General features: G+C 41.2%; 2 protein-coding genes and 1 long non-coding RNA gene across 12 annotated transcripts in view; 2 read left to right on the forward strand and 1 right to left on the reverse strand.

Moving 5' to 3' along the window:
• MCOLN3 (mucolipin TRP cation channel 3) overlaps positions 1 to 16,663 on the forward strand; it is a 29,802-nt gene extending 13,139 nt beyond the window's left edge. For 3 of the 5 annotated variants that reach the window (XM_010987166.3, XM_031465501.2, XM_064493385.1), the window contains 10 exons: positions 815 to 899; positions 979 to 1,075; positions 5,035 to 5,134; positions 8,360 to 8,472; positions 8,561 to 8,710; positions 11,865 to 11,966; positions 12,075 to 12,197; positions 13,092 to 13,298; positions 14,129 to 14,276; positions 14,782 to 16,663. In XM_010987166.3, the coding sequence (XP_010985468.1) occupies positions 815 to 899; positions 979 to 1,075; positions 5,035 to 5,134; positions 8,360 to 8,472; positions 8,561 to 8,710; positions 11,865 to 11,966; positions 12,075 to 12,197; positions 13,092 to 13,298; positions 14,129 to 14,276; positions 14,782 to 14,807 (1,151 nt within the window). In that variant the 3' untranslated portion in view covers positions 14,808 to 16,663. The remainder of the gene's footprint in view (positions 1 to 814; positions 900 to 978; positions 1,076 to 5,034; positions 5,135 to 8,359; positions 8,473 to 8,560; positions 8,711 to 11,864; positions 11,967 to 12,074; positions 12,198 to 13,091; positions 13,299 to 14,128; positions 14,277 to 14,781) is intronic. The other 2 variants (XM_064493384.1, XM_031465502.2) reach the window with 2 other exon arrangements.
• A 2,893-nt stretch (positions 16,664 to 19,556) lies between these two features.
• Positions 19,557 to 20,850, reverse strand: LOC135322865 (uncharacterized). The gene is made up of 3 exons (XR_010383781.1): positions 20,607 to 20,850; positions 19,895 to 19,970; positions 19,557 to 19,707 (listed from the first exon to the last, which is right to left on the reverse strand). It is a non-coding gene; the product is annotated as an uncharacterized LOC135322865 (long non-coding RNA).
• Positions 20,851 to 21,178: 328 nt separating this feature from the next.
• Positions 21,179 to 26,947, forward strand: part of MCOLN2 (mucolipin TRP cation channel 2) — a 49,805-nt gene continuing 44,036 nt past the window's right edge. For 2 of the 6 annotated variants that reach the window (XM_064493391.1, XM_031465499.2), the window contains exon 1: positions 21,182 to 21,330. In XM_064493391.1, coding sequence (XP_064349461.1) covers positions 21,254 to 21,330 — 77 coding nt within the window. In that variant the 5' untranslated portion in view covers positions 21,182 to 21,253. Of the gene's footprint in view, positions 21,331 to 21,466; positions 21,915 to 26,947 lie in introns of those variants that run through there. The other 4 variants (XM_064493386.1, XM_031465497.2, XM_064493390.1 and 1 more) reach the window with 4 other exon arrangements.

A 26,947-nucleotide genomic window follows, 5' to 3' on the forward strand; every position in this document is an offset into this window, starting at 1 on the left:
GACAGGTGATCTGCTCAAGGTGAAACTAGTAAGAGGCAGTGCTGAAATCTGACCCAGGCTGTGTTCTTGGCCACTGGATTCCATTGCCCTGGGGCTTGACAAGCCAGTCAGAAAGACAGGTGTTGTCCTTCCAAAACGGTATGCTTCAAAATTCCTGACACTATCAGTATCTTCGGGGGTAGGTTGGGAAGGAATGAGAACCAGAACGTGGAATAACAGAGCTTATTCTTATTAGCAAAGTGCTATTTGCAGTTTGTACGTAAACCATTAGCTTAGGTCACTGAGTTAAAAAGTAAGTACCTTTAACAATAGCCACTGGGACTTTTTCTTTGAGAAGAATAGTGAAAGATTATGGTACTGGCTAGTGAAAACCTTCTGAGATACTTTCTTCCTTTTTTTTTTAAAAAAAGCGTTCATTGAGAAAAAATTGTCAATTTATAATTTTTTAAAAAATAGATCCTTTAAACAAACATTTTAATCTTAGACACTGCAGGTGCTTCAAACCTGTGCCTAGGATACAAAAATGGAGAGGGGCTTAAAAAGACAGAAAGGAAGATAGCATTCTATGGAAGCCTAGTGAGAGAGTTCAGGTCTGTCTTTACCCCCATCCACTCCAGAAATGTTGCGGTCACTTAACGTATTAAAAACAAACGAGTCACTGTAACCCCGTGGTTGGATGTTTAGCTTTAAAAATCTTCATTCAGGAAAATACCAGAATCTGAATGACCTAGTTTTAAATATATGGTCCTTTCAAGATGCAGTTCCGTGTATTTAGTTTAGACGCTGTGTTATGTTTTATTCTTTTCTGTGGCAGAATGTTTCTTTGTTGAGCCAGATGAACCTCTTCACGTTGGAACACTAGAAGAGAATAAACTCAACTTAACGCTGGACTTTCACAGGTAAGGGAGGCAGGTGGGAGCATAGCTTGTGTTTGTGTGTGTGTGTGTTTTCACTGCACTAAAGTCTCCCGTCTTCCAGACTCCTAACAACGGAGCTGCAGTTTAAACTGAAGGCCATTAATCTGCAGACCATTCGTCATCATGAGCTTCCTGACTGTTACGACTTTACCCTGACTGTAAGTGTGGGCTGGGCTGAATTTGGTTCCTGCCTGGAGAAAAACAGTTTTCTCTGGTTGTGTATTTCATCTGCTGGTATTAAGGAGCACAGTGATGCCTCCCCTGTGAGTTCATTACCTCACGAGGATCAGTCAGTTAAGTGATACTGTACTGGCAGGTGCAGGACAGCATTTGGTAACAACTCGCCTGCACAGGATCCAAACTTCTATTACTTCACCGATAGTTTGTATCAAAGGCTGTGTCCATGTTGCTCAGTTGGCTGTTAGAAATAAAATTTTCTGAGACTGAGGTTAAAAATATTCTCAGAATATAGTATAAAGTAATAATTATGCATATCATTTAATAAGAAAAAGCACTAACTATAAAACTATTTTTATTTGGGCTCCAAATTTTGATCCTAATATTAATCAGCAAGTTATAAATTTTCAAAATTACTTGATTTTTTAAAAACTGACCTATTACCCACAGTCTTCTCTCTCCTCTGTCTCTGTCTCTTTCTCTCTGTCTCTCATGGAGAAATTGTACTTTTCAGAAGTTTTATAATCTTTCAGGGCTTAGATCAGCTGACATCTCCTTCCCAGACCTCTTTGTGATTCCTCAATTAGAAACACATTCTGTGCTCTGAACTCCCAGATTTTGTTTTTCTTTTTGTATTTTGTGTGTCTTACCACCTTCTCCTTTGCTTTAGGATTTTCTTGGTGTTTATCATCAACTCTGCTAGATTGAAAGCTCCTTGAAGGCAGGAACCATTTTATTTATCTTTCCATCCTTCAGAGAACATAGTAGGTGACTCAGATATTTGTTGACTGAGTAAATGAAATGCTTGTGAAATGTAGATTCTTTCTCATGACTCACTACAACGGTAAGAGCAACCTGGCCTTTCGCTACCTGCAGATGTTATATTTTTGCCATTATTGTAGAATTACCCTGAGCTCTCCCATGCTTTGTGGGTTTAGCAGCGCATCTCATAGAGCTATGGTATAACTTATATCCTATAAGGTAGTTTGATAATAAAAGCCATTAGTCCAACTTTATTGCGTTAAGTAAAAATGAACTGGGGCGGCATACGCCTGCTATAAAACGCAAGGACTTTGGAGTCACACAAGCCTAGATTTTAATGTCAGCTCACCAGTTAGTAGCAGTTATGTAGCTACGTAACTGTAGGCAAATTAGTTAATTGGTTTGCGCCTCAGTTTTCTCACTTGTAAAACAGAATTAATGCCCACTTACCTGACAAAATTGTTGTCAAGATAGAAGGTAACACATATGAAGGACCTACCAGAGTATCTGGTATATAGTAGATATTTGATTCATTCAACAGCTGTTTATTATGCTCTGTGTGCCCAGTGGATTTATAGTGTAAAAGTGGTGCATTAGCCTTCACTCACAGCCGTTTGATAAGTTCTTGCATCATGTATCTCAAAGCTCTCTGCTAGGTGTATACACAGCTAGGGTCCTGTGTTCACTCTTGTGTAACTCTTTTAGCCTAATGCAATAGCACCCTTTAACCCTGGTAGTATTTTTTGCTTTAAAATTTACTTTGATGTTATTACAACCCTTCCAGCTTTTTTTTTTTATTAGTATTAGCATGGCATATCTTCCATCCTTTTATTAAACTTATTTGTGTCTTAAAGTGTGTTTCTGGTTAGGCAGCATCCAGTTGAGTCTTGCTTTTTTATCCAACCTAACAATCTCTACCTGTTAATTAAGGTGCTTATATCATTTAAATTGCATGTGATTATTAATATGGTTTCTTTCTTTTTCTGCCTTCTTTTGGGTTAATTGAGTAATTTTTTAGGGTTCCATTCTATCCTATATGTTAGCTTATTAGCTACAACTCTCTATTGTATTATTTTAGGGTTAATAGTATACATATTTAACTTACCACAGCCTACCTTCACATGACTGTGCACCACTACATGTGCAGCATAAAAACCTAACAACGACAGATTTCCATTTCTCCCATCTTGGCATTTATGTTTTTGTTGTCATACTGTTTACTTCCAGATATAAACTGGAACAATACACTATTGTTACTTTCATTTTAAACAGTCAGTTGTCCTTTAAATCAACTTAATAATAAAAGCGTCTTTACATTAGCCCGTGTCGTTACGTTTCCAGAGCGCTCCGCTGCTTTGTGTGGCTCCACATTCCCATCTGGTATCATTTTCCTTCCTTTAACATTTCATACTATGCAGCAAGGCTGGTAATAAATACATCCTTTCAGCGTCCATGTGTCTGAAAAAATATTTCATCTTGACTCTTGAAAGACAGTTTCACTAGGTATAGAATTCTAGGTTGACTGTTTTCTCCCCAGCACTTTAAAGATGTTGCTCTTTTAGTTTGTATTATTTCTGAAGAGAAGCCAGCTGTCGTCTCCATCTTTGTTGCTCTGTATGGGATGTACTTCCCCTCCTCTGGCTGCTTTAAAAATTTTCTCTTTATCTCTGGCTTTAACAATTTGACTGTGATATGCCTTGATGTAGTTTTCTTCATATTTCTTATTTTGGGGGTTTACTGAGTATCTTGGGTCTGTAGGTTTATAGTTTTCATTGTATTTGACATTTACTCAGTATTATTTCCTCAGATATTTTTCTGTTTCTTTCCCCTATGTTTCAGGGATTCCAATACATGTATATTTAGGCACTTGAAGTTGTCCCACAGATCTCTTTTTTTGTTTTATTTTTCAGTCTTTCTCTGTATTTCATTCTGGATAGTTTCTATTGCTGTGTCTTCAAATTCACCAATTTTTTTTCTGAATTATGTAATCTGTTGTTAATTATATCCAGTATTTTTTCTTCTTCTTTAAAGAATTCATCTTCTAGGCTTTACTTAGATGTGATTGACATTAAGCCAAACTTTATTCACTCAACAGATATTTAATGAGCACCTACTATTTGTAAGACCCTGAGACTCTTTGTGTGGAAAAGCATGGTTTCTCCTTGGCAAGGATTTCTGACTCATTCAGATGATACTGAGCATCTTCCTTGTGTGAGGCTGTGGGCTAGGTCCCTCAGGGCTATAGAGATGGGTAGACACTAACAATGTCCTTGGTTGTTTATCATGGGAAGAAACTTGGAGTCTAACTTGAGAAGAAATGGAGTAGCTAGACTTATTCAGCTTATTTGAAATCTTATATCTGATGTGGTATCTGATTATCCCACATGAAGAATCTTCAGTAAAACTCATTTAAATGACAGACTTTAAAATAACTTTTTTTTTCTTTAGGACTTGAGAGAAGAGGCAATAAAAAGATAAAGAGAAAAAACAGACTAATTTTCTTACCTTGCCTTCCTGGTCTCTGCAAGGGGAAAGTGGAGGGAGCTGGAAGGGGAAGACTGGAAGAATATGAAGGGTGTCCTGGCATGGCTTTGTCCCCCTTGGTGCCTGGTGTCCTGAAATGGTTATCGTTGAAGCCAGACATGGCTGTTGATTCCCTGTGACCACACCCTTTGTAATACATACGGTTCTAAAATGCCAAAGAATTCTAGTCCCAGGAGGAAAATCAAAAAAGCTCCATCTGAAATGTTTCAACACAGAGATAATGAGCCTCTGTGTTAGTAAGAATTACAACAGCATTAAAAATCTTAACAGCTGAGGCCCAGCTGGAAGGCGGGGACGGCACACTTGCACCCACTCTTCTCACTTCAAGAGGGCAAATGGAGACGCTTAGAATGGGAAGCTGTCTTGTTTTATAAGTGGTTTAGGGCTTGAATACTGTCCTAGAAACATAGGAGTTTTAAGACTAAACATTCTCCATAGAAGATCTAGTTCAGCCTTCTCAGCTCACGGAGAGATAAAGGGAACTTCCCAAGGCTGAACAGAGTTAGCAATAGATCGAACCAGAGAATCTGGGTCTCCCATAATCTTGGAAGAATGATTTCCTAATAAATGCATAGAGGTATCTTGGCTTTAAAACCTATAGGTATATTATTTACTCTTTTCCTGTTTTTCACAGATAACATTTGACAACAAAGCCCACAGTGGAAGAATTAAAATAAGTTTAGATAATGACATTTCCATCAGAGAATGTAGAGATTGGCATGTATCTGGATCAAGTAAGTGATGAATTTTACTAGTTTTCAAGATGGTTATTAAATAATATTAAATAGTCATTAAATTACTGGTCCCAGGGATATTTGGAACATGAAATGAAAGAACTGGACCATACCCAAGTCCCTACTTCTCTGCAAGTAGACCAGTCATTGTAGTTATCTGGTGTTCCAAGTAATTCCTAAGTTATTATTCATTGAAATGGCTTTTCCTGCTTTCTCCATGTAACCTTCACTGGCCCACTCCTTACCAAAAAAAAGAGTACCATCCCCCCAGCAAAAAAAAAAAAAAAATCACATAGAGTGAAACCAGTATTTACTGAGTGCTTACTGCATAAGTACTTCCACCTACATTTCCCTCACTTTAATATTTTAAAGCATTTTTGAGGTAGGCAGCTTCCCTGTTTTCACAGATGAAGAAGCTAAGGCTCAGACATAAGTTCTGGTGTCCACGGTCGCACAGGCAGGGAGAGGTCAGGTAGGATTTGACCCTGAAGCATCCTGCATGTTGTAATTATCTTCTACCTAGGTTAAAAAAAAAAAGTAGACTAAATGAGGAAAGGGTATGTTCCTAGAAATATGGACACAAATTCAGGTATAAACTGAGTACCACTGAGAGTTTGGGAGTGGAATTGGAGGAATCTGTCTGTCTCATTTCCTCGGCCCTGGTAAGCGACGGTGTGTTGTGCGAGGCTTTGTCAGGGGGTCTCAGTTTCAAGGGAGCAGAAGCATCAACCCTGGGGCCTGCTGAGCTGCAGTTTCCCCAGCTCCACGCGAGATAGTCGGCAGGTCTGGGGCGGGGCCTAGGGACGTGAGGGGAGTCCTTATTCAGACTGGAATTCGATAAATGACTGCTTTAGGGTTTCCTACTGATGGATTCAGGAAGTTCAGAGTAGTAATGAGGAGTATGAGTAAATAAAACAAAACTTCATTCTACTATTTTTTCACTAATAGGTAATTTCAAATATATGAGGATCTTGAATCACAAACTTTTATTTCAATCACAAAATTGTTTATTTGAAACACAAGCCTACTTTGTCACCTGTAAGCATCGGACGACTTCTCCACAAACTTGGGAATAGGGAAAGTGAGAGCACAGGGAAGTGCCAGGCACATAGGCGTTCTCGCAAATGTCTGTTTCTTGGATTTAAAGTTTTTTCTAGAGTAGATTTAGATATTCGTATATCTAAACTAGATGCCTCCTGACAAACGTTAAAGGGCTGCTTCACTGTGGAGCTGCTCTTGAGTTCTCTCCGTCTGTGCAGGGCAATCTAACTTGTCAAGGAAAGACAAGCTCATAGAGAGCACGTGATGGGGAGCCCTCCCTGCCCACCCCTCTTCACCTGGCTGTGCTCATCTGGAGGACGGGCCCTCAGCACCTCTGCATGGGTAGCTCCGTCTCGTCACTCGGGTCTCAGCTAAAGCCTACTGCCCCTTGGTGAGGCCTTCCTCCACTGTGCAGTACACGTGAGCCTGTCTTCTCCCTGCTCCCCACACCAAGCTCCCTCAGCAACAGTGCTCAGATGTTCCCCGGAGAGCTTGGGGAAGTGCAGTTTCTGATCTAGTGGGTCTAGGGTAAGGCAGGAGAGTGTACATTTCTAACAAGGGATGCCAAGAACAGAGTGATGGATGCTGGAGACAGACCAGGGTTTAAATCCTGACTCTGCCACTGACTGGCTGTGGAGCCCTGGCCAAGCTCTGTGGCCTCTCTGCGCTTCTGTTTTCTGACCTGCTGAGCAAGGATAATCATACCCACCTTGTAGGGGTTGCTGTGAGGTGCAAATGAGTTAAAACCTATAAGATGCTTGGAATTAAGCTTGCCAAGAAATTCACTCAATGCATGTTAGCTGTTCAGATTTATATTCTTCATATCACTCCTACCTGAAAGTGTTTTGTTCATTTACTTGTTTCCTTTTTTGTTTGTCTCACTGGAGTAGTATAGAAGTTCCACAAGGTCGGGGTCATTGTCTACCTGGCTCACAGCTGTATTCACAGCATGTAGAAACACATCTGGTGCTTAAGAAGTATTTTATACTTAGATAAGGATATTTTAATGAGATAGGAAAGGTCCTGCCTGTATTAAGAACAAAAGACTACAAGCTGATAATTAAAGAGCTTTGATTGATGGTTGTGGTGATTTTTAAAAGAATAACTTTAAACCTTCTTTTACTACTAATGGAAGAATGTGTATCAGAGCTTTTTCTCTTTGTTGTCTTCGTGGAATGAATGCTTGAGTTATTTAAATTATTTGAAAAATGAGTGTGAAGGATCCTATAAAATTTGAAAATGGTTCTGAAGGATGCAAGAAGAGGACCTGAATCAATGAAAAGGCGCACCATGTTTTTGGACAAGCAATTCAACATCATGAATATGTCAGTTCTCCCTAAGTTCATCGGTACATTAACATATTTCCCTCCAAAAATTACCAGTAGGATTTTTATTGGAATTTAACAATTTGATCCTAAAGAATATATGGAAAAGTAAACAAGCCAAGCCTAGCCAGCAGAAATTCTAGGAAAGAATAATGAGACGTATTTGTCTTAGGCATTAAAACACACAAAAATGTCAGAAGGGAACGATATGGTGCTTGAATACAAACAACAATTTGGTACATGATAAAGATGGCATTTCAAATCATTTGCTTTTTTGATTGGAAAAAAGTAAAGAATGCTGATACCCGAAGATCGAGAAGATGTGGAGATGCGTGGAGGTATGTAAACTGGCGTGATGTTTTTGGAGAGCAAGTTCTTAGATCTCTTTTTAAACAGATACATACACCTTAACCCAACAATTCCATCTTTGGATATTCATCCACTTAAACAGTCATTTGCAACAACAAGGTCCTACTGTATAGCACAGGGAACTATATTCAGTACTTTGTAATGGCCTATAACAAAAAAGAATATGAAAAAGAATATATATTATATGTATAAATGAACTACTATGCTGTGCACCAGAAATTAATACAACATTGTAAATCAACTATACTTATAAAAAAAAAAAAAGAATCACTTGCCCCTGTGCACAAACAGGACCTGGAGAATGGTTTGTAGTAGGGAAAAAAACATTACAACCCAAGTGTCTTTACAAACAAAGTATTGTACGTCTGTACTAAAGTATGCAGTGCAGCAATTAAAATAAATGAGGCTAGAAATGAAAAGGAAAAAAAACGATTATATGTCAGCATATTAATGTCTCCCTGGCTAAGCAGGCAATCCTTTTTCCTTCCAGTTCAGAAGAATACTCACTACATGATGATCTTTGATGCCTTTGTTATTCTCACGTGCTTGGCTTCCTTAATCCTGTGTGTTCGATCTATGGTCAGAGGACTTCAGCTTCAGCAGGTAGGGGTCGCCGTTTTCTAGGAATGCGATGGACTTTATTTTTTGATTGACAGAGAAATTCACTGTGCCTCCCCTCTTTTCCCTAAAGGAATTTGTCAGTTTTTTCCTCCTCCATTATAAGAAGGAAGTTTCTGTTTCTGATCGGATGGAATTCGTCAATGGGTGGTATATTATGATTATTATTAGTGACATATTGACAATTATTGGATCAATTCTGAAAATGGAAATCCAAGCTAAGGTAAAATTTTTTCCTATTTATGCCATTGTTAGTATCAGATTTGCATTAAAAGTCATTTATTTTTACAAAATGTAAGAATTTGTTGAGTAAATGATTTCTTTCAAACACTGTATTGAGTAAATCTGAAATAACAGCAATTTTTAAAAAATCTAGTCAGGAAATCCCTTAGGCTGATCAAAGTATGATCTGCAGTCATCTGCATTAGAATCATTTGAGTACCTGGCAAAAGTACCCTGTGTTGGATTTACCAAATTTGAACTCTGGAGGTGGAGCCTGTGAATTCTTACACACACACCAAAAGTCATACACACCAAGGTAACTAAGGTAAAATGTAGTTCTGTTGTTCTTACAAGAAATGGCAGAATCTTCAGCCAAAAGAGTAGGACTGGACGCGGGGATGAGGCCAGGCTACTATTGTGTGAGTCCTTGCAGCTGTTTGCTTTGTCCATTCACACTGAGAATATTCCCATTTTCTTACTTTCCCCACTGATGTACTAGAAGGTTTTCTATTTTAAGTTAGGACTAACCCAGCCTGGATATCGACCTTCCCCCTAGCAAAAAGCAAATTAAAAAAACTAGTACTGTTCAAGCTAATCTTGTTCAAATTCATATTTTTCTAGCCTTGACTACAACTGAGTGTGATCCATGTGGGGGACCTGCTATGGTTCAGATTCCTGGGCAGAGACCCCAAATGCAACGGCTCAGTTAAGACAGGAGCGTATTTCTCCCTCATGTAATAGTTCGGGTGGGTTTTCCAGGCTGGCAAGACAACTGCTCAGCTCCACGCAGTCATTCAGGGACCCAGGATTCTCCCATTGTTTCTCTGCTGAGCATTAAGGACTCACCCAGACTGCATGATTGATGCCAGGTTGCCTTACAAACAGGTTGCAGCGCACGGAAGGGACAACGTGGTATGGTGGTAGGTCTCTCACAGTCTTACAGCCTTGGCTCAGGAATGGCAGCCTTCATTTCTGTTCATTTTTACTGGAGAGAATTTAGTTGCATCTAACTGCAAGGGAGTTGGGGGAGACAGCCCAAGTATGCACCTCAGAAAGCAAGAATGGGTTTAAAGCGAGGACACGGAGCAGCTGCCACTATTTACAGCTGTAGTTTATATCATTGGAGTAGACGTTTAACTTTAGAGAACAAAAAAAAAAAAAAAGAGAAGGAAGGGGAGATTTGCAGCAAATCTTTATTTTCACCAACCTCAACTATCATTAACCTCAATGAGCCCTTAATGGTGTTCAACAATCTTTCTACATTATTCTAAATCATTCACTCCCCCTGTCTTATAGCCAATAATTTCATGGTTTTTTTCTCTTGTTGAAACCTCTGATTCTCCTGCCCCATCCTCACTCGCAGCTGATAACCTCACTTCCTATTTCACAGAACAATAGAAAAAAACAGAAATTCCACAAACTCCCACTTCATTTATCTGCCTACCAGCACCTGTGCCCATACACTCTGCTTTTCCTCTGTTCCTGTGGATGTACTGTGTAGTGACTCTCCGAGGCCAGCTCCTCCGTGTGCCTGTCAGACGCCGTCCCCGCTCGCTTGCTCCAGGGCAGAGCTCCATCTAGTCTTCCTTTTGTCTTGCAGCATCAGTTTCTCATTCTCTGCCATGTCATTTCCATCAGCATGTGTTTTTTCTCCTTTCTAAAAAGACAAAATCTCAACCTGTTCTCCTTTCAGCTACTTTCCCATTTCTCTGCTCCCCTTTATATAGCAAAAGACCTCAAAAGAGTCTTTAATCTTGTTTCTGACCCTGCTCATCCTATTCTCTCTTGTATCTCTTCCCATCAGGCTGCCCTGCCACTCCACGGAAGGTGTGTTTTCCAGTGACCTCTCATGTTGCTAAGTCCAGTAGTTATCTATCCTCATTTTGACCTACCTGTAGCTTTTACCACTGCAAGCACTCCCTCTTTGTTGATGAACTTTTTCACTGGGCTGTCACTTACCTGGTTTTTCTCCTAAATCACTGGCTGGTCTTCTGGCTTCCCTTTGCTGGTTCGGTCTCATCTCACCAGCCTGTTAAAGTGGCAGTGCTTCAAGGCGTGTTACTTGGACACCACCTATTTTCTGCCACTGTCTTTTGATCTCATCCTGTCCCATTGTCTTAAATAGTATTTATTGTTCAATAATTTTCAAATCTATATCCTCAGTTTGGAATTATTCCCTGAACTCCAGTCCCGACCATCCAGCTGTCTATTTCACATCTTCACCTGGATGTCTGTTTGGCCTCTCAAATTTAACATACCTGAAACAGAGGTCCTGAAATTTCCACTTCTACAGTCCAAAGCCGCTTCTCCACGGCCTTTCTAACTTCAGTTAATGGCAACTCTTTTCAGTTGCTCAAGACAAAAGCCATGGATTTATCCTTGACTCCTCTCTTTGACTTATCCCCTCTCCTCCATATCTAATCCAAGATGAAATCCTATTTGTCTGCTGCAGGAATCACCTCATCCCCTCCACCATTACTAGCCTGGCCCCAGCCACCTTCAGCTCTCATCTGCATTATTGCAATAGCCATCTCCCTCTTCTAACAATCTGCTCCCAGCCGCAGAGCCAACATTGGATCCTATCACTCCTGTGCAGAGTTCTCAAATCTCCCCAATCTATTCAGAGTAAAACGCAAAATTGTTAAATTATACCCGTGAGGCCCTAAACTCCCTGCCCCCTCACTCTGTGGCTCCACACTCCCCGCCTCCTCCTTGCTCACCCCAGCCAGATGCACTGTGTTGCCAGGCACCCTCCTGCTTTGAGGAGGCCGCACTTGCTGGTCCCTGTGCCTGGAAAGCTCTTCCCCTAGACTTTTGCTTGGCTTGCTCCCTCCCTCTCTTCATGTGTTTGCTCAAATGCCACCTTTTCAGTGAGACTGTCCCTGGTCACCCTATTTAAAATGCAACCCACAGCCATTCCTTATCCCCACCCCTGAATTTTATCCTCAGCCCTCACCATCAGCTAATGTACCCGGGGTTTTGTTAATTTATTTCTCTCATCTCTCTCCCCGTAGTAGAATATAAGCTTCATGAGGGCACAGAACTTTGTTCACTGCTTTGTCCTGGAACAACACTTGACTCATTGCTTCCCAATAAATAATTTTTGCCGGAATGAATTTCTACTCTATAATGATTGTTTTCTCCACTCCGTTTAGAGTCTAACAAGTTATGATGTCTGTAGCATACTCCTTGGGACCTCTACCATGCTGGTGTGGCTCGGAGTCATCCGATACCTCGGTTTCTTTCAGAAGTACAATGTAAGGAGTTCCATAGATCTCCAAGCTGTTGCTCTTTATCTTTCAAAGTGATTGCTCTGCTTTGTCTGAAGGACAAGGGGATTCTAATGACTTCTTTTGCTTTCCCAGCTGCTTATCCTGACCCTGCAGGCAGCGCTGCCCAGCGTCATCAGGTTCTGCTGCTGTGTGGCTATGATTTATTTAGGCTATTGCTTCTGTGGCTGGATTGTGCTGGGGCCTTACCATGAAAAGGTACAGCAGCTTTGTTCCTGTTGCTATTAAGCACTGAGCATAGTGCCAGTGGCTTGTTGTTCTTTCAAAATAAGCTCCTTTTACTTGGTGACACAGCCTTAAGTTGTCGAAGGTAGTATATCTTTTGCCATGTTTATAAACTGCTAAAGTAGGACCAGCTTGAGAGAATAAGTGATTTCACTTTGGTGAAATATGTCAGATAATTAAGTCATTCTTACCATCAGCAAAGTTAAGTTTGTCCATTTGATTCATCAGTGTATATCAGAGTGGGCTATTTTAGGTAAGTTCTCGAAATGTGACTTTATTTTTTTTTAAGTAGTGAGGAGAAACTCATAGAAATATTTGAAGATTTTGTTTATCAGAGTTATAGTCTTGGCTATATTGCCATCATCTTGAATAGAATGAACTTTAAAACAAGAACCATGAGCATGCATGGTCAGGACCTGGGTTTCTCTGCAGAAGCATTTCAAGAATCTCTTTCTAGGAAGGTAAAGGGGAGGAGCTCATCCTAAGGCTTGTTTCAGAAAAACACTGAGGCTGTAGACCAACTCGTCTGTCTTCAGCTCAGGCTGCTTCTTTTAAGAGGAGCACCAAGAAGGAACTGCTTATTCCAAGAAAAACTGTAGGCTTATACATGTTACGTGTTTCACAGAAGAAATGCTTTTTAGAAGTGATTCCGTTTTCCTGGGTCTCTCCAATGTGCACATGTTTTTAAACTTGTGTGTGATTTTTCTCCTATTTAAAAAAAAAAATGCTTGTAGTTACCCTGGTTGCTTCTTTGAAAAAGTAACTTGGGATCTCTGGTCCCATTATTTTTAATATGGTGTCATGATCAAAGTCTCCAATGGGAAGGAACATTGTAGTAAAATGAACTTTTCTCTTTTGTTTTTCCAGTTCCGTTCTCTGAACATGGTCTCTGAGTGCCTTTTCTCTCTGATAAATGGAGATGATATGTTTGCCACATTTGCAAAAATGCAGCGAAAAAGTTACTTGGTCTGGTTGTTCAGCAGAATTTACCTCTACTCATTCATCAGCCTCTTTATCTACATGATTTTAAGCCTCTTCATCGCACTGATCACTGATACATACGAAACGATTAAGGTAGGTTCGTCAAGAACCAGGAGAGGCAGCATTTTTCTAGGACTTTTTGAGTGGCAATAAAATACAGTGCCTGCAGGGGAGAGGCATTGATGGAGTGGTCATTTCTTCAGGGTAGGGAAGAAGGCCTTCAATTTTAGACACTGACAAACAGAAAGGAAGGGAAAGTAGAATTTCCAGAATGTTGGAAGTTTTGTCTCTAATTGTGCTTTTTCAAACAAGCTGTCTAACCTTTTATTAGAATTATAAGGATCAGCTGGTATTGGGTGAGTGAAGCAGGTGGCATTTCAGACAGTCAAAATTCTGTGGGAAACTTTTCAAAATCCAATTTTCGTAAAGACAAATCGACCTCTTCATTTGGAGTGTGCTGTAACGACCCCCATTTGCGAGGCCCTGCATGGGCCACCCCAGAGGCCTGGTCTCCAAAGCAGCATTGGGACTGATTGGTCAAGCATGGGCCGTGTGTGCATCACACAGTCAGGAACATGATTTGAAAAGCTGTTGCCTTTCATATTGTCACTCACACTGGATATTTTAAAAATCAGTCTGAGCCTTTTGAAATATGGAAAGGCAGAATATATGTCCAGATGTGTTTAAATTTCCTAACAACCTACTGTCAAGCATCGACATGTCCACTTGGGGAATTTTCGTTCTGAGCATGAGAAGGGTGGTGGAACACGATGCCATGTGAATGGATAAGGAGGAAGGCCATGAGCAGCTGATGGATTATGAATTGATAATTACAAATACCTTGCTCATGAAGCCAGGGCTATGACATCGTTCTTACCAAGTCAGACTTCAGGAACTGACTGTTCTCAATTCTTGCTTGGCAGACTTGCTTAGAGTCACCAAGGAGAGTAGGAAAGAATGTAGCTGTTCCTGTCCAGATCCCCTCCCGTGGTGCTGTAAAAATGCGCTACCTTCAGCTCTGCGTGCAGGGAACTCTGTATTGTTCCAGGGTGACATCCAAGGCCTTAAAGAGTAAGCTGAGCTGACAACTCTTGACTCTAGCCTAAGACTTGTAGTTTAGATGTTAATCTTCCTCCATGCGCTCAGAGCCCTCGTCAGATGGGTGAGCCCTTTCTGAGCCTTTCTGGTCAGGGCGCATTCTAGAGATCTTAGACCCCCGAACTCATATAAACATGAGGCCCTGAAATAAACCTGTCTGTCAGGAAGACAGACTCCAAAAGGGTGTGCAGACTGGCTCCCACTTGGGAGGGGTCTCAGGTTCAGATTCAACATGCCCATTTTGGGTGGAATCAGACCCTCAAAAGAGAGCTCAGGAGGCACCTCAGGATCCTGCACCCACTTTACCTCAGCCAAACCCACAAGTGCGTCGAGAGGCTCCCTCTCCACGAAAACCCTTGGAAGCGACTAAACTATCCCTTTAGAATGATCCCCTCTGTTGCCAGATGATCCACTTTGAATTTGAAATAAAGCCATTTTCAAGGGACTTATTAACGAAAACTTTTTTTCTTCTGTATAGCATTACCAACAAGACGGCTTCCCTGAGACTGAACTTCGTATGTTTATATCAGAGTGCAAAGATCTACCCGATTCTGGAAAGTTCAGATTAGAAGATGACCCTCCAGGATCTATATTCTGCTGTTGTAAAAAGTAGCTGTCAGGTTAATCTATGCCCTGGAGGGAACTCTAATGTGTAGCCAAGTGGTGAGGCAAAATGGGTGTTTTAAGATCAGATGTAGTAAGTTCGAAGACTATTATTTGAGCAAATTGATGGCTATAATTCATCAAGAACTATGTTTATATTTTTAAAGAAATATTTAATGTTTTTGCAACTTTATGTTAGGGTTATTTATAAAAAAGAAAGAAAGAAAGAAAGAAAGAAAGAAAGCCCTAACTTTGGTGAGGGAAACTATTGGATTCTTGTCCTTCACTGTTCATTTTTCCATCACTTTGGAATGTATTCTCTCTTTGCCTCCCTTCACTTGAGCTCTCACACGCTTGCCTCCAGTTATTCTGACTGTGCTGCCTCTGTCGTCAGTGGAAAACAGTACCTGGTCTGACTTCAGGCAACTCATAACCCTGGTCTAGACCATTCTTAGGGGGCTGCCGTGAGAGAGAGGATGGTTGCTGTAATCATTGCGTTTAAGAAAAAAATCTCTTGAAGGGAAGAATAAGAAAGAAATAACCATTACCAGCTAACAGTCCCATGTTTGGTTCTGAAGGACAACTATTATCCGATACTGCTGTTCTGGAGAAGATCAGAATGAGCACTCGTGTGCAAGTTTTCTCTTTTCCTTTAGTGTTGGAGGACAAAGCTGAAAGAGCGTCCTGTACATCCCTGAGAATTAAAGTGCATGTGTCAGGCAGACTCAGTCCCATGGGGATGGTTTTATTAGTATTTGCACAGCCTACGCCTCCCAGGCACGGTCAGTCTCACAGAAAAAGAGCAGCGTTTCAGCGTTCCGAACTGCAGTTCTGTAACTCACAATAAAAATATTTTAGAAAACAATTATGCTCAAAACTTAAAAGTAAGTGGGAAATGTATGCCTTAAAAAGACACAAAAGCAAAGTCTCCACTCCTTGCAGACCTCTGATTGGAAGTTTCAGGGATTTTCACAACATGAATCTTTTTTATGCGCTATTTATTCAAGAAGAAATTAACTCAATGGTATGCAATAAGGTTTTCTCAAAGCAAACTCTTGCTTTGTTCATTTTTAATTTTACTTTAAGAGCTAAATGAAAATAGCCTTGAGACATTGAAATCTTATTGTTTAACATAATCACCTTCATAATAATGACTCTGGGTGTTGAAATGTGAGGTTTTGCAATTAACATACGCTATTTTTGTAGTACCTGTGGCTTTTTAAAAATGGAAAATCTGAATCTCTCGGTGCATATTTTTTTTCTTTTGGCTTAGCGCTAACATTTGTATCATAATCACTTTAGAATTTGCTAGAATGCACTGTGAATTTTGAAATCATGTTTATTATCTGATAAATACTTTACCCCTGGTGAGGTTTTTGGATTAGCAATATTTCAGTGGAAGCGTGAGACCACTGACCCAGTGTCAGGCCTGGGGTTTTGCTTTGCCCTAACGGCATTCTGTTCCTGCTGTGGAATTACAGCCAGTGACAAGAGTCTGTGCACCTTGATGGAAAGTCTGGACTTTGAGTGATGATGTGTCAACGTAGGGTCATCTGTTGGGACAGGTGTACCACTCAGGTGTGCAATGTGATAGTAGGGAAGGCTGTGCCTGTGTGGGGGCAGGGAGTATCACTCTCAATACTTTCTCTTCAATTTTGTTGTGATCTGAAGCTGCTCTAAAAAAAAAAACACCTATCTTTGAAAAATTAAAGTACTATTTCATGTAAAACCCAGTCACTCCCTTTTGTTCACACGTTGTCTACACCTGCGGTCACATTACAAGGGCAGAGGTGAGTAGTTGCAACAGAGATGGCAGTATGTTTCTCAAAGCCTCAAATACTTATTTTCTGGCTCTTTACAGAAAAGGCTTGCCAATCCCTGATTCATAGAATAGCTTGCTGAAAATGGACTTTGTTACATAGAAAAATTGAGCTGCCTCCCTATCTCTTATCAAATGCCAATTTGAAGTACAAATGGGCTTTGATATGAAGGGTAAAACTAAAGTATTATAGGAAAATGCAGAGGATATTTGTGACCGAACGGTAGAGAAAGACTGCTTAAAATTGCAAAAGCACAAGCCTTAAGGCCAATGACTTGGCACCTTCACATCTCTCTCCTGATTCTCCGCACTTTCTGATTGTGGCAGGAATCCCTGATAAATTTCAAGGCCTAATTTTTAGTAACGAGGCCCATAATCCTGGCTGGAAAGCTTCTGGTTCCTCACTACTAGGTAGGATGTGAGCTTTAGTTTTTTTCAAAGATGTTTTTCATCAAGTTAACGCTGTTCCTCTCTAGTCCTAGTTTGCTGACAGTTTTTTTTTTTAAATCATGAATGGGTATTGGATTTTGTCAAATGCTTTATTTGCATCTCTTGATGTGATGGTGATTTTTTTCCTTGGGCCCATTGGTATGATGGACTACATTAGCTGAGTTTCAAATGCTGAACTACTTTGCATACCTGGAGTAAATCCCGTGTGGTGTGGTGTGTGTTTATTTTCACACATTGTTGGATTCAATTTGCTAAGACTTTTGTTGAGGATTTTGCATCAGTGTTCATGCTCTTGTGGTCTGTAGTTTTCTTTAGTTAATGTCTTTAGACTACTTACAAAAGTCCCTTTTAACATTGTAAGTCATTTTATATGAAGGCAACCTGCTAGAGAAATTCAAGGGAAAGTTCTGTAAATTTAAACTTCTACGTTTTAGTACATTATGGAGCAAAAGATTCTTACGTTACTTGGCTATTGTCATTACAGACTTGAGTCAGGCTACATAACTTTTTGTGCTATGATATACAGAACAGAACACAGACATTTGAAAGAAACAAAGCATAGCACAAAACAATGACTATTCCTGCCCAGTGAGAAATAAGCCAGGATCTTTACCACAAACAAGTGACTTCTTCAAAGTGAAAAACAATGCCTATTGTGAACTTACCAATTTAGAATGGTTAGATTTGGTGCCTAAAAACTATAATTTTTATGTCTTAGTGTGTGTGAGAGTCACAGCTTTCAGCCATCTGACTCCAACTATCCTCCATTCTCACTCTCCTACCCTCTTTCCCATCCCCGACTCCCTCGAGCACTCAGGTTAAACATTTCCTAGAACCTAGAACCCCGCCACTTCAACAGTGAGCGGTGGACCAGCAGCATGGGCAGCATCTTCTGGCTGGAACTGCAAACCCTGCAGTCCTATTCTAGACCTTATGAATCAGTCTGCTTCAGTAAGATCCCCTGGGGTTTCATTTGCACATTAAAATTTGAGATACTTGAAGATGTCTTTAATAGCTACTTCTCCCTCTACAGTGTTTTATAAGAATTCGCTTACTGTTTATTTCTTAAATGATACTTTTATGCCCATCAATAATATATGAATCACCGGTTACAGCTATTTGTCTGCAGGTATCTCTTCTCCACTTTGTGAAACTGTTTATAGATTATTATAGATATGAAACTGTTTATAGAAACTTCTGCAAATGGTGGCAGTTGTCAGTCATGTCTTAGCAGTGTGGTGAGAATAAAGGTTTTGGAGGGTGAAAGATCTGAATAGTAATCTTGGACCTACTATATATTCTGTGGGTGACCTCAGAGAAGTAACTTAAACCTCTGTGAACACATTTCCTCATTTTAATAGGGAGATGACAGTACACAGAATGCTAAGCATTCAGTGAGATTACATGTAAATCAACCTTGGAACCCAACAGGGCTCAGGTTTACTTCTGACCCCTTTTGAAGCAGAATCCTTATTCATGGTAGATGTTTTTAACAAATGCAAAATTAACAATGGATCATCTTTTTTGTTTTTAAATTGAGTACAGTTGATTTACAATGCTGTTAGTTTCAGGTATACAGCAAAGCGATTCAGTTATAAATATATATGTATATTCTTTTTCAGATTCTTTCCCACTATATTTTATTATAAGATATTGAATATAATTCCCTGAGTGCACCCTATACCGTAGGACTTTGTTGTTAATCTGTTTTATATTTGGTAATTTGTATCTGCTAATCCCTACTCCTTATTTATCCTCCCCCAGCCTTTCTGCTTTGGTAACCATAAATTTGTTTTCTATGCCTGTGAGTCTGTTTCTGTTTTGTGAATAAGTTCATTTGTGTTTTTTTTTTTTTTAGAGTCCACATATAAGTGATATCATATGATATTTGTCTTTCTCTGTCTGGCTTACTTCACTTAGTATGATAATCCACTGGTCCATCCATGTTGCTGTAAATGACATTATTTCATTCATTTTTTTTTTTGAGTAGTATTCCATTGTGTGTGTGTGTGTATATATATATGTATGGATATATACGTGTGTGTGTGTGTGTGTGTGTGTGTGTGTGTGTGTGTGTATACACACACCACATCTTCTTTATACAATGGATCTTTTTTTAACTACCCACTGGAAAATTATTCAGTAGAATTACCTTGGCTTAGAAAATACATAATGAGAAGTTTGCTGATACAAAAAAAAAAAAAATGTTATCCCAGTTTACAGTCCCCTTCTAAAGGGATTGCAGCCCCTAGTGAGTTCTAGCATTTTGAAGCTAAGGGCTGCCCCTTCAGGGTGGCTTTTCTTTGGGTTAAAAAGGCTTAAAAATTCTTTAGCATAAAAATTGTATATATAGATACTATATATATAATACATATGATGTATACGTATATATTCCACATATATAAATACGGTATTTCTTACTTACAACATACTTCCTCCAACACTCTCCAGTCAAGCCACAGTCTGCCTCTTTCACCAGAGTCCACATCCTCCCCACGAAAACAGCGCCATAACATTTCCTCTCCTTTTCTTCTAAAAAAGAACCACACCACTGTTGCACCCACCTGCAGGCACTGTGACCACACAGACAGGATCTTTCAAGCCTGTCTGTACCCAGTGGGCACCTCTGATGAAGGGGGCTCTAAAAATCAGGCACTTTCCCCTATTAGCCTACTGGAAGCAACTTTCGAAAAGAGGCATAAAGAAAAATAAATGTCACCTGCCATTTCAGTTCTGTGAGCATCAAGCCATTAGCCACTTCAGTCACCCACGTAGAGTGCACTCTGAGAGGAATTCTGGATGGAGAAAAAGAGGAAGCATTCTGGGCTTTGAATATAGCTAGATATTAAGATCACATCTAAGGAAAAATTTCAATGACCCCAGGTTCTTCTCATTCATAGAAAAGCACTAAAATTAACTTGAGATGTCTGCTCTTTGTGATTAGCAGTAATCTTCGGGTGTTCCAGGACATCTCTTTTTCCCCCAGCAGAAAATTCATACATATCCGGGCTTCTCCCTTACTTTCTTGGCAGCAGTTCCTCAGAGCTATCTGATAGGCTGTTCACTGGGCTATAGTCCTCAGCAAGCTCCTGGAATAAAACTTCACTCACAACTTTTAAGTGGTGTGTTTTTCTTTCACTGGACAGAGGTCAATTATGTATACTTTTATATATGTTATATACTATTCAACTGCTTCTACCTGGAGATGCATATTAAAATAATTACCTGGCAGAATATTATTTGCCCTCATTAAGCCCAGAGACCTTTTAAATACTTGCTGATTCAAATTCAAAGTCCCTGGAACCCGGGACTTTGCTGCTATCAGTAGGAATAGGGTTCCCTGGAAGAGAGGCTATTGGTCTGTCCGAACTCCCAAGCCAACATCACCCTTAGCTGAACGTGGCATTTAGGTAAGCGACAGCGACCCTCACCTCTGAGATTCCTGTCCCGTTTCCCACAGGCGTCTTGCTTTGGCGCTCCTGGCGGGAAGAGCAGCTTGGGCTCCCGCAGTCCACAGCTCGGACCCTGAAGGTCTGCTCCGTCCCTCTGTGCCAACTCTGGCTTCCCAATGCGACCGAAAGGCCATTGGTTTTTCTTTCCCGTCTGCTTCTGTAGCACTTCTAACGTCTCCGAAATACGCCCTTTGTCACAGAGTTTTGTGAACCTGCACTTCAGAATAAAAACACGTCAAATGAATGAAAGAACTTGTTCAGATGAACCTGTCGATTTAACGTAAGTCCTGAAGGGAAAGGGCCATGTCTTTCCTGTCTCAGTGTCCCCAGTACTCAGCCCTCGGCTTGGCATTCAGTGAATGTGTTGTGAATGCATTAGAATACAAATGACTTAAAAAAATAAACGAAGGAATGGATGTAGAAAACCAAAGAATGCAGAAACCTAGGGAGGGAAGAACGATCAGGAGCCCCCGAGGGCAGGAGTGCGCAGCCCGGCCGCCCGGCCGCCCGGGGGCGGTGTGGAGGGCTCGCCGGCCGCCCCAGCGTTCCACCGCCCGGGCCCCTTCAGAGGGCGCTTCTCCCCGCCACGCGGGAGGCCTCGTTCCCCGGCTGCTCTGGGGAGCACCATGGCTCGCGGCGTGGAGGTGCTGGACCTGCTGGTGTGGAGCAGAGCCTCAGGTCGGTCCCAGAGGCCCCGCTGCAGGTCAGTCAGTTCCCCAGGGGAAATCGCCGTGGGGCCTCCGTCCACCCCACGGTCGCTCCTCGGGGCACCCACGGCCGCCCCCTCCCGGGATGCCTTCCTCCTTGGGTCTCTGCGCGCGCGCACCTCTGCTCCATTTCCCGTGGCCCTCCGCCCGCCTCCCGGGGCTCGGAGAGGCTGACCCGAGGAAAAGGTGCCCCTGGGCACCAAGTTGAATAGCTCTCCGTCCTCTGCCCAGCTCGCCCAGCCCAGGCTGGAGGCGACGGGCGGAGGTGGGGACTCGGGGCGGGACGGAAACACCTGGCCGTGCGCCCCTTCGCCGCCTGCGCGCACCGACCAGAGCCCGGCAGCCCCGCCGCCGACGCCGCCCGAGCGGTGCCCGCCGCACCAGCGACCCGCCGCGCCCGCTCTGGGGCCAGGGTCTGCGCGCACCAGGCGACTGGTAGGAAGGGTACGAGAGGAGGGGCGCCCGCCTACGAGGGATCCAACTGCGGGGGAGGCGTTCCCCGCAAGGCCGAAATGCGTGTGCATTGACGGTTTTCTCCTGCACCGAATCCGGAGCGCCGTGGAAAGTTTTGAAGGCGCAGGTATGGCCTGGCCACATTATCCTTTTCCCCAGGTCGGGAGGCCAGAAGAAGGATCAAGTGTCTTTAGGTTAACTGTCAGGTGAGGCGCCTGAACTGCATCTTTCTGGATACTGGACTCTGGAGAAATCCTCATCAAGTGAATGGCTTTCCTGTTCTCGGCTAGAGCTTTCTTGCTCCCTTGCTCATAGTAACTGCTAGCAGTTAGTTAAATCAGGCTGGGCTTCGCCTTCCGGAACAAACAGGCCTTTTCCTCAGGTGGGAGGGTTATAGTGTGGTTAACCCCAATTCCTCTGCCTTTATGAAAAGGCGTACAGTTCAGCCCGATGGTGCTGCCAGGGGGCCCCACCTTCGTGGTCTAAGCTCCAACCACCCAGCCTTGCAGCTGAGCCCTGAGCCGGGGGGGTGAGTACAAACAGGCCTTGGCTCCCCTTTTTCTGCTCGCAAAACACATACAGTAGTGGCCGTTAAACGTTCCTAAAATAGTGTGAAGACTTTCTCGCCTTTCCTGCGCGAAGCTCCCCATATTATAAACGGACTTAATTCTAGCAAGAGAAGCCAGAATTCAAGGGGAGGATTTACTCGATCTCTGGTCGCTGTCCAGATAAGTATTTAACTAATTCCAAGGAACTGTGGCATATATTTTTAAGACTTTTGAAAGACCAGTTTTGAAGTAGAAGACGAAACTTTGGTGCAACTTTTTTTTTTGACAGCTGGATACCTGTGAATGTCACTCCAAAATGCCAGGATATCATGTAATCGATAAGCCATCTCTCTTAATGCTAAGTGTTTATTTTTAACAAAGCAGAGGGGTAGAAGTTATGCACTGCTTCCATCTACCATAGTCCTAAAATCACTGACCTAAAAGGTCTGGAGCAATTTGACTCTAGGTTTATTTACTATCTTCTGCTTGGACAGATAAACAGGCTTATGGTGGGTATGGCGTATAATTTTTTTTAAAATCTTGACTTCAGTATTTTTCTTAGCACACTTCCTTCAGGACTTAAATGGTTTTATCATATGCAGTGAGTATCTTCAGAAGCTCCCATTCTTAGAGTACAGGACACACACTTGGGTGTGCACATAACTGGGTTTTGAAGGGAATCAGATTTGGATTGTCTGGTTGTACAGTACCAGTGGGGAACAGAGGATTGTGTTTCATCTCAAACTGAGAGTGGAAGAAGGAGTTTAGTAAGAAAGAGATAGGAGAGGGTGCAAATTCTGATCTCTTGTGTTGAGGGTATTAACCATATGGTTCTCCTAGAGGTAGGATGTGGACTTCACACTTCAGAAACAACTCACCACCTCTGTGATGTACCAACCAAACAGCACAAGTCTGGGGGAATCTGGTAGCCTTTTCCTATTGAGTCAGCCTTCTCAAAATGTTAGCTCATCTTCCTCTTCCTACCTCAAGACAAGTTAAACTCCCATTACTGTGAACTCGCCCTTCTCCTTTAGCAAATCTTCCATAAAGCAGGTTCTGTGACTTGGATGCTTTAAAAACAGGCACATTTCCCACACTTCTGATTATTTCCATGCAAAAGACATTATAATAGTGCCTGTTGTATTTAATCTCCTGCACTTGAAAACGGGTAAATTCTTATGAAGTGTTTGAGGAGGCCATGTTCTTTTCTCCAAGGAGGAGCATATCAAAAGTGGCGTTTTGGACAATAAAATAATGCATCTAAAATATCTAATGAGGCAAGTAGGAAGAGTAGGGAGCCAGGTTTTGTACAGCGGGGCAGAGAATACAGAACTGAAAGTCAGGGGCGATCATACACACAAGCTAGTCTCTTTGGCCAAGTCTTTACCAGTGAAGTGAAACCTGGCATAAGACAATTCTTAAAAGAATGATTCATTATAACTGTAATTTTAGTGGAAAAGCAGGTGGCTTCCTGAGGCTACAATTTTTAAAGTGGCCAAAATCATGGCCAAAGAAAACCCGTGTGGCTGTGAAAATTAAATGTGGAATCTTCTCTGAGGTTGGCCTGTTCTCTCTAGCTGAGGCCTGGAGTCCAAGCTCCACGTGTCACTTCTCAAGAATGAAATCACCCTTCAGTGAGCTCTTCCATCATGTGCTCTGGGCTTCACGGGAAAAGTCATTTTATTTCCAGACTTGATTTTCTTTGTCAAACTGCAGGACGCTCTTAGTATCAGATGCATAAAGCCATGTTATGGTTTGTTTACATACTTGTTCGCTTTGGCAACCATCTGAGGTTTTTCCTTCCCACTTGCTTTTCTCAGCCTGCCTGTAGCTGAGTTTTTTACTCTGTTTTGAGCTTGGCCCCACCTCCTTTTTCTAGGGGTGACAAGAGAGCTTTGGGGGTATGTTGCCAGTAGGTCCTTCTTGCCCCCCAGTGGAGGACTGCTTCCTTCTTTGAAGTTGTATTTTGGTATCTCCCCTTGAATACCTCTGGTGGTTTCAGCCTAAAACATCTACCAGGCAATAATTAGTGACTAGTGAGGCTAAAGATTCAGGAAAATTGTCCTTGGTGTAATTTCAGGAGACACACAATTTAAATGGTGGGCTTTAAAAAAATCCTATCACATATAGCAACTAGCGGAAGTGGCAGAGATACTGTGGGTCTAGGGGTTCGCCAGCTGCCACTGGGGTGGGCTTGTCCAAAGATAAGGTAAACTCATCCAGTGGTTTGAGGGGAAAAATGATTAATTATAACTTTAATTTTAGTTGAGTTATAACTTTATAATTCCTATTAATTTTACCTTTCCTTAGGGAAAGTCATCAGTGTGACTCTGTCAAATCGAGTGCTTATTGGAAATGTTAGAGGAAGCAAAATGTAAGGCTGTAATTCCCGTCACCTTCCCCAGTGCTAACTGCGTTTAGAATCCTGTGTTGCTGAGAAATGGCGTTTTGCTTTACTTCTGTCTCTGACCCAGGGAGCTGATTCTTCAGGATGTGTTGTCGTAGGGGATATGGCTTGTTCAGAACAAGCACTTTTTAAAATGCCAAGTCTTAGTTCTGCTTTCCTGCTGGCCTGAGGCAGAAAAGTGGTGATGGGAGATGATTTTATAGGAACTTGGTGGCACGATTGCCTTTAGGGAAATTCCTGAAGGTTGTGGCATGTTCATCTTGTATGGGTAGCTCTAGTGGACAACGAAAAGCCCCTGTAGTCTCTCTTTTCTGGGTGTTTCTCAGAATTAGAATGACCATGCCATTTATGTCCTGACAGCTGTGCTGGGAAGGTAACTAAGTTTTCTTTCTTTGACTTTTTTTTTCCTTTAATTTCCTTCACTATCCAACTATCCCAGATCCTGATCATTTTTCTCCCTCTCTTTCGTGAGATTAGCTCATCATGAGAAAATCAGTTCATTGTAGGAACTGGTGTGAAAAACAAAACCCAACAAAACTCATGTGGGAGTTCTTGACATGGGGCTAAAATCTTCCATCTGCCATATTGCCCTGGGACATTCACCCTGGGGCCAACATGGTCATTCCTGTAGAAACACTGGATTTTTAATATTTGCATTTTCTCTCCACTCCCATCCACCACACACAGACTAAGGGCAGGGAAATATTTGATTACCTAATACGTACTATTAGACTCTTTGAAATAGCTTATTTTAACTCATAATGATAACTCAAGAATTCATATCATTAAAAATCAAGAAAATATGGAAAAGTTGAAGAAGAGAATTAAGATCACCTATAATACTACTTCACAGAGATTACCAATTTTTTTTCTGGTTTATGCCCTTCTAGACTTTTTAAATGTATATATGTGTGTGTGTGTGTGTGTGTGTGTGTGTATCTCCACATTTTCGGAAAAATGAGATCTCAATATGTTTACTTTGTAATTCTGAAAAAACTTAACATGTTATAGACATCTTTAATCAATACAAAGTTGCAAATAGATTTGCAGTGAACATTTCTGAAACCGTCATTTTGACTGATTATTTCAACACTTGTAATACAAATCCATAGAAGTTTGATTTCTAGACCACAGATACTCTTCTAGATACTGCCCAAGTGCCCTTCAAAAATTTACATTTCCCTTCAATGGCAGTTTTTTTTTGCATTACTGATACATAAAATCTATGATAGACTTTCACCAATCTGACTGTTAGTACATTTTTGTTGTTGTTAAATGTTCATTAGTCTGTTCTGACCCTTTACCTCTTACTGTATTGAGTTGACCTCTTATTAATAATTTGGAGATCTCTACGGGTAATAGTCAACTTTTGCCTGTTACATTATAGACATTTTTTCCCAGTCTGTCTTTTAACTTTTTGAAGTCTTAAATTTTTCTGTTAAAATCTGTCATTCATTTTCATTGGCTTCTGAATTCTCTTATGCATAGAAAGGCATGTTAAATTATGTTTTTTAAAAAATTCTATATCTTATACTTCTATCATTTTTATTTTTTTAATGTGTCTCAGTTTTATTTTGCATTTTGCATCCCCTGAGGATCACAAGTTTTCATAATAGAAATTCACTGAATAATTCATTCTTTGGAAAGACTTCAGGAATATTAATTGAAGGAAAATACAGTTTCTAATCAGCAAACCAAGCAACTAAATTGCCTAAAACTCTCTAATGTATCTTGGCTAAGCAGGACTTTTAAGTATATTTTTAATTCAGTTTTTCATGTCAATATTGTAGACTTTGTTGTTATTGTTGTGCTTTTTCTGTTATATTTGTTGTTGCTGTTTTTTATTTGATCTTAATGGGTACTAGCCAAGGAAAAGTTTATGCAGTTAGGGTTGTCATCTTCTTCACTGACTCATTTCTTTTTTCCAAGAAATATTCATTAAACACCTGTTATGTGCTCAGTACTCTGCTGTATGCCGGCGGATATACTGATAATCAAGACCTGGCCTTTCATGAAGTTCTCTTGGAGGGAAAACTGATAAACACTGCAATCTCAATTAAGTGATGAGAGAGGCTGTGGGAAGGCCTCTTTTAATAGAGTGGTCAAGGAGCCGCTCTCAAGAGGTGCCAGTTGAGCTGCACAGTGAAGGACAAGAAGGATCCAGATGCACAGAGAGCTGGGTGAATAAGAGGGGCGATGACAGGC

The sequence above is a fragment of the Camelus dromedarius genome, chromosome 14, assembly GCF_036321535.1.
Source record: "Camelus dromedarius isolate mCamDro1 chromosome 14, mCamDro1.pat, whole genome shotgun sequence".
Lineage (NCBI taxonomy): Eukaryota > Metazoa > Chordata > Mammalia > Artiodactyla > Camelidae > Camelus > Camelus dromedarius.